The sequence below is a fragment of the Echinops telfairi genome, unplaced genomic scaffold (genome assembly GCF_000313985.2).
Source record: "Echinops telfairi isolate 266 unplaced genomic scaffold, ASM31398v2 ScPeMD7_18;HRSCAF=68, whole genome shotgun sequence".
In the NCBI taxonomy this organism is placed as follows: domain Eukaryota; kingdom Metazoa; phylum Chordata; class Mammalia; order Afrosoricida; family Tenrecidae; genus Echinops; species Echinops telfairi.
This window is the reverse complement of record NW_022103915.1, coordinates 45,827,928-45,835,380: the sequence shown is the minus strand read 5'-3', so window position 1 is coordinate 45,835,380 and position 7,453 is coordinate 45,827,928. Positions and strand designations below refer to the sequence as shown.

At 35.4% G+C, this 7,453-nt stretch overlaps 1 protein-coding gene across 1 annotated transcript in view; it reads right to left on the bottom strand.

The window, feature by feature from the left end:
- The window catches only part of CUNH14orf39 (chromosome unknown C14orf39 homolog), a 56,581-nt gene that overhangs the window by 16,564 nt on the left and 32,564 nt on the right, over positions 1–7,453 (bottom strand). Inside the window, exons 11-13 of the mRNA XM_004698628.1 lie at positions 6,457–6,542; positions 6,321–6,364; positions 3,961–4,022 (exon numbers count right to left, since the gene is read on the bottom strand). Of these exons, the coding sequence (XP_004698685.1) occupies positions 3,961–4,022; positions 6,321–6,364; positions 6,457–6,542 (192 nt within the window). The remainder of the gene's footprint in view (positions 1–3,960; positions 4,023–6,320; positions 6,365–6,456; positions 6,543–7,453) is intronic.

Below are 7,453 nucleotides of genomic sequence, written 5' to 3'. Positions count from 1 at the left end.
TGTCTTCAGCAGTTGTGTCGGGAAGGTGAGCATCATAGAATGCCAATTTAATAGAAGAAAGTATTCTTGCGTTGAGGGAGTACTTAAGTGGAGGCCCAATGTCCTTCTACTACCTTAATACTAAACCTATAAATGTAGGCTCATAGATCTATTTCCCCATCCTCGTATAAATATATTTGCATACGTACATGTCTTTATCTAGACCTCTATAAATGCCCTTTTCAAAGTACTCTCCATTACACTTACCATATATACTCAAGTATAAGCCTACCCAAATATCAGCCAAGGCACCTAATTTTACTACAAAAACTGCATTTAAAATGTGTTGCAAAACTCAGCTTATACACACGTATATACGGTAATACATTTGTCAAATCTGAGATTCCATTCTTGTGAACATTTTTCAAAAGCATGTTTGAATGGCTGACAGAACCTCCCTTATTTTTTTCTTCACTTCTTCTACTTTGTCAACTTGCCGTCCTTTCTTGATTCTCTGCATTCAGGGAAACAAAAAGAAGTTGCACTGAGCGAGGTCAGGTGAGCAAGGTAAATGGGCCAAGAAAATAATGTTGTTTTTCGCCAAAAATGACACACTGAGATGGCTGCGGGACCAGGTGCATTGTTATGGTAGCAAAACCAATCCTCCATTTGCCACATATAAGGCCTTTTCTTTTGTCGCACAGTTATGCTATCTTTTCAGAACTTCTAAATAGAAAGCTTGATTAACAGTCTGACCTGGTGTAATAAACTCCAAATGTACTACTAGTTGACATTTTCATCAGTTCGGGAAGTTGACGGATGTCCAGACGATGTTTGTCATCAATCAACATTTCATCTTTTTTGAAACACGAAAACCACTTGCACACTTGAGTTTTTCCCATAGTGCTGTCCTTGTAAGCTGTGTTCAACATCACAACAGTTTCTGTGGCATTTTTCCAGAGGAAAAAGAACAAAATCTCACACAGCACATGCTGTTCTCTTAAAACAGCCATGACAAAAAACGAGGTTCAAGCAAAACCGGGTTTTTAAAATAATTTTCTTGGGGGCTCATACAACTCTTATCACAATCCATACATACATCAATTGTGTCAAGCACATTTGTACATTCATTACCCTCATCATTCTCAAAACACTTACTCTCCACGTAAGCCCCCAGCATTAGCTCCTCATTTTTCCCCATCCCTCTCCGCTCCCTCCTCCCTCATGAACCCTTGATAATTTATAAATTATTATTTTGTCATATCTTACACTGCCCGATGTCTCCCTTCACCCACTTTTCTGTTGTCCGTCCCCCAGGGAGGAGGTTATATGTAGACCCCTGTAATCGGTTCCCCCTTTCTACCCAACCCTCCTGGTATCGCCACTCTCACCACTGGTCCTGAAGGGATCATCCATCCTGGATTCCCTGTGTTTCCAGTTCCTATCTGTACCAGTGTACATCCTTTGGTCTAGCCAGTTTTGTAAGGTATAACTGGGATAATGATAGTGGGTGGGGAGGAAGCGTTTCAGAACTAGAGTTAAGTTGTATGTTTCATTGTTGCTACACTACACCCTGACTGGCTCATCTCCTCCCGCAACCCTTCGGTAAGGGGATGTCCAGTTACCTACAGATGGGCTTTGGGTCCCCACTCTGCACTCCCCCTCATTCACAGTGATATGATTTTTTGTTCTGATGATGCCTGACACCTGATCCCTTCAGCACACCTCGTGATGACAGGCTGGTGTGCTTCTTCCATGTGGGCTTTGTTGCTTCTGAGCTAGATGGCCACTTGTTTACCTTCAAGCCTTTAAGTCCCCCAGACAAGTGAAACCATTTTTATGAAAAAATTCAATGTGATCAGGGAGAACCTTCCTAGGTGACACCACTGGATGCACTAACTCAGAGTGAGTTGCTTGATGCTCAACTAGCAGGAAAAATGTGTACTACAAAGGCTCTGCTAGGCGGAGCTTTTTTCCCATTTTGGAGGAGCACCCCCCTCATAGGTATTATCCTATCACAGATAGTGTTACATTTCAAGATAAATATTGAAATAATTCTTTTCTATGATACAAAAGTCATTACTTTTGTTTGTCATTTCCAACATAGAAAGCTATATGGTTATCTATTCAGAATGGCTAATACTAGTCAGTTTCAGCTCTCTAATGTCTAAGATATCTTTGTGTATTCCATTTCACTTCCAACAACTTTCATTTTCCTAGATTCATATTTCATAATTCCACGTTCTGATTATTAACATGTTTGTAGTTGTTTCTTCTCATTTTGAAGAATGTCCTATATAAAAAATAAAGGTCCTGGAAACACAGTTTGTCCATATCATTAAAATCAACTCTACTTTGAGGATGTATCTTTTCCCCAGTTGTATTTTGAATACCTTTGAACATGAGTGGCTTCTCTTCCAGCTCTATGTCAGACATATACTGCTGTTATTCATAAGGTTTTTAGTGGCTAATTCTTCAGAAGCAGATAGTCTATCCTTTTTCCTAATGTTTTAGTGTACAAAAAAGAGCCCCATTTTTTAAATATATGATTTAAGGAGAACATTTATTAAATCCTAATGAGATAAAGACAACACAAAAGCACAGATCTATCCTTCGGATGAGGTCATTAGCACAAGGTTAAAATGGAATTGGAGGATTTGCAATTGAGAAGCTAGATAAATAAGGCATGGAACAAAGGGAACTGTCACAAATTCATGATTGGTGGCAGATCAATACACCACAGTTGCAGGTGGAACTACAGAAGCAGAAACAGGACCATGACTAGGAATAACAAATTATTAGGTAGAAGGGCTTACAAGATTGGTCCAGGGCCTTCCCACTAAGGCAATCAGCGAGAGATTGATAAGCCATGATTCATGACTTTTCAACTGTCTGTACTCTCCCCAGTATGGTGAACTCCATCAAGGACATACCCAGGCAAACCCCTAAGAAATAGACTTCCCTTCCTTGGGTTGGCTGGAAAGGAGTGGAGGCAATCTATTTCTAAGGTACTCGGCGTGAGGGCAAGATTATCTACATCCTTGGTAATGTTCAGAAAGAATTCAATGGAGACCACCCATTTGGGGACCCTGAAAATAAGAAATCTGGGCAAAGTCAGGGCTGTAGTGTAGAAGTTTCCCTATGGAATTGAGATTCTCAAAGAAAAGGTGTGTTGCCATGATTGAAAGAACCAAAACAAGGTGCCATTTTCTTGGCTACTTTTTCATTAACACTGTTTCCAATTTGCTTTTAAAATCTCCATAATAAGCCCCTGTCATTGCCCTGTGTCCTTAGAGAAAATTTATCAAGATAACTCTTATTGTAATATCCCCAAAGAGTTGCCATAACCTCTTGAGCTGATCCTTCTGCTTTGAGTTCAATTGCCCCCCGTATCTGCTTAGAAGACACTGTTCTTTTTTTTGTTTTGTTTTTTTAAGGCACCTTAATGAGGCTAAATCAAGTGTAGTACTGAGAGAGAACTTGTCTACAGTCATCCACAGATTAGAGAGACATGTTTAAACACATTTTGTTTGGAATAAGCCCATACATGTAAGAATTGGAACCCTAGGTAGAATTATATTTTTACTTACTCTCCTACATTGTCTTCATCTATCATAATGAAAGCTTTTTGCTATTATAAAACATTTTCAATATGTTTGTTGCAATCACTGATCTTGAATTGCCATAGAAAATCATTCGTTTCATTAAGTAAAACTTTTATGTGGTATAATTTAGTTGCAGTCTCAATGTATATTATCACTTAATGATCATTCTTTTTGCATGTTTTCATGTAAACATCTGTGGCTTTGTTATCTAAATTGTTTTAAGAGATAAAATCTCTCATCACCCTAACAACTTAACAAGCTATTAATTTCTAGTTCTAGTACAGTCTTTACTGTATTAAATCTAAAATTTTAATGGAAACAGAATTTACTAAGTTGATGTTTTGCTTAGAAATTAGAACCCAAGCATTTAACTTACACATGAAGTACATTCTGCCTCTCTTAATTGTCTTGATGTCCATTTCTCTCCACATTCAGCATCTGTTTGTTTTATGAGAAAAAATTTGTCTTATTTAAAATAAAACATATTTCTTGCAACATATGAAACTACAACGTTTGACTGTTTTTTTAACCCACAAAACATTTAATATACTTTAGGCCAATAGAAATAGATAGGAGATTGAGATATATGAAAAGATAACACCTATGAAACCACCACACAGGTAAAGAAATTGAACACTAGGAGTATCCATGAGGCCCCATATCCTCCTACTCAAAGGTAACTATCTTCACTAGTGTTATCACCTACATAAGCATTCCTACACAATAGTTTTTTAAATGCTCTTAAATATTGTATGATGAAATAATATAGCTAACCATGTCAGCAGTTCAAATCTATCAGCCACACAAGAGAAACATGAAGCTATCTGCTCCTGTAAAGATTTACAGTCTTGGAAACCCTTTATAGGGTCACTATGAGTTGTACTAGACTCAGTGGCAGTGGGCTTTTATGTCTTTTATGTACTATCATGCCATTTTGTTTTACTAGCCTATATTTAGGAGATTAATCCATATTGTTGCACAGTTTAGTTCATTTGTCTTACTTACATAAACTATTTCACTAAATCAACACAAGATATTCTGTCACAAGTAGGCATTTGGGATGTTGCTGGTTCAAAGTTATCACAAGCTAACAATGATATTAACTTTTTTACATTTATCACTTTATATATGTACATATATTTTTCTAGGTATATGTATCACTAGGAGAATTAAGAGATATTGGGTATATGTGTCTTCCATTTTTTTCTACAATAACAAACATGTACATATACTGGTTTCCCCCACTATCTGAAAGTACAACGGTCTTATGAAACAGTCTTTAGCAAACTTCTGTATGCTAAAATGGCATAAAGCCAAGAAGCAACTACTACTAGTTTATATGGGAAAATTTTGCGAGCGTTCTTAGGCCAAAAAGAATACATGAATCCTAAAATAACATCAATGTATAGTAAAAGCAGGAATGATATGATAAAACAGTCTCTATAAAGTAGAAATTATGTCTGTATGATATATAGTTCCCAGGGAAGAAGTTTGTTATGCCATGCTCACTGCCTCTTCAAGTGTTCACTACAAAACCAACACTGAATGCTAGCTTCACTTTTCCCCCCTTTTCTTTAAAGGGGAAATCTTCTGTGGATTTCTTTCTATTTACAAAGACAGGAGTTAATATAGACCTTTCATTAAAGTGAAGTAGTCTGAGGCAAATTTTTGAGAAGCAGGGGATATCTGTATATTCTGTGACCCTTCTTCTAATTTATTCAAAGAAAATAGTTTCAGTTAAGAGAACAATAGCATCATTTATCATAGCAAAAAGAAAAACCCCAGAATAAAATATCCAATGTGCGAGAATAGCTAAGTATACTACTGCATAGCCACACAATGGAACACAATTACAGTCACTATACAGAAAATATTTTAATATCTAATAACTTAGGGAAAGGCCCTCAATAGTATATCAAGTGGGAAAAAATCAGGATACAAAAAATACATATAAAATAATAATTTATTAATTATGAAGGGTTCATGAGGGAGGGAGGAGGGGGGAGGAACGGGGAAAAATGAGCCGATATTAAGGGCTCAAGTAGCAGGCAAAAGTTTTGAGAATGATGATGGCAACAAATGTACACATGTGCTTGACACAATGGATATATGTATGGATTGTGATAAGAAGTGTACGAACCCCCAATAAAATGATTCAAAAAAATACATATAGTAGGGAAAAGAACAAAGTATACACATGCATAGAAAAAAGACTTAGAATATATATTAGTAGTTAAGAGTAGTTGTATTTTTGTTTCATTTATTTTTCTGTTTTCCAAATTTCTTACACATATTTTTTCTTACATTTAGAGAAAATGTATGTAAAAACTAGGCATGCGTGGTCAGTTAACCAGAAATACAAAGATTCTAAAAAATTTATTTAAGTAGTATAGAAACCTGATATAAGGTGTTACCCTCACTTAAAAAAAACACTTCTGATTAAAAGAAAATAATAATAAAGTGGGAAAAAAACTTCATTGTGAATTAGGTGAAGTTTTACAGAGCAAATGGTCGGTTTTACATTCAACAGGTCGTTAAACCTCTTATTGTCTTGTTCTATTTTTTCCAACAGTTTTATTGGCATATAATTCACACATCATACAATTTTGATCATATCAAGAAGAGTTATACAATCATCACAACAATCAGTTTCATTCTTGTACTCATCATCACCTTCCCAGTTCCCCACTTCTTTTTAATGCATACACACTTAAGGAAAATATGAACAGAAAATACCTGCATCTTCTTTTTCAAACCACTGTTGTTTCTGTGGTGTTAATCTGAAACACAATAAGTATAAATTTTATATTATTTGTTGAGCTGATATTCATAAATCATTTAAAATGAAAATTTTCTTATTTTTAAAATTTACCTGAATCGCATTAAATTCTGTAAACATTTATTAGATGGAACGTGTGAATATTCTGACTGATTATTCACAGGTGAGTCATTAAATATCTAGACCAAAAAGAAATCATTAGAATTAGCTATACAAAACAATTTGTTTTTCTTGCCAGAGCTACTCAATGTTTCATCATTTAACTACAAGTGTCATTCCCATCATCATCAAGTACAAACATTAACTGAAACCAATGCATATAAAATTCTATGTCAAATATTGAAAAAAAAAGTTTAAAACTCTCAAGAAACAACGTTTTCTGTTAAGTATAAACAATTATGCATTGTAGTATTTCTGTTGGGGTAAGTGGTCTCATATTCTTGATTCAAGTGAACCTTATCATTATCTCAACCTGATTTCTAAGTCTAACTTCTGTAATCTCTTAAATTGAACATAGGAAACCAAAACAATGAATTAAAAGATGAGTATGTATTTATGAAAGTGCTAATATTTTATCTTTAATTAAATTCTGTTTAATAGATAAACCTCTGCTTTATTAATGTTTGCATTGTCTGATTCACCTTTCATTCTCTCTGATTAGTTTATTTTGAAGGGTCTCCAATTTTTGTTATTTGTCACAAAACGAAAGCATTTTCATCTTTTTTTCTTTTGCATTTTTATCTTAATAAGAAATTTATTCCTTATTTTTGTTGTAATTGGTCTGAATTTTTTTTTATTATTTTAATGGGGGCTCGTACAATTCTTAACACAATCCATACATACATCCATTGTGTCAAACACATATGTACATTTGTTGTCCTCATCATTCTCAAAATTGGTCTGAATTTTATAGATCTTATGAATAAGTTATCAACCTCTCTTAAGAACCAGTGTTTAAATTGCGCCTGATCTGACCCCGCCATGCCGAGGCAAGGCACTGGGGGGTGGGGGTGGGGGCTTGCAGCGGAATAGCAGGGGAGGGGAGTAGAAAGATCCCCAGGGAATGATGAGGGTGGACATTGGAGACAGG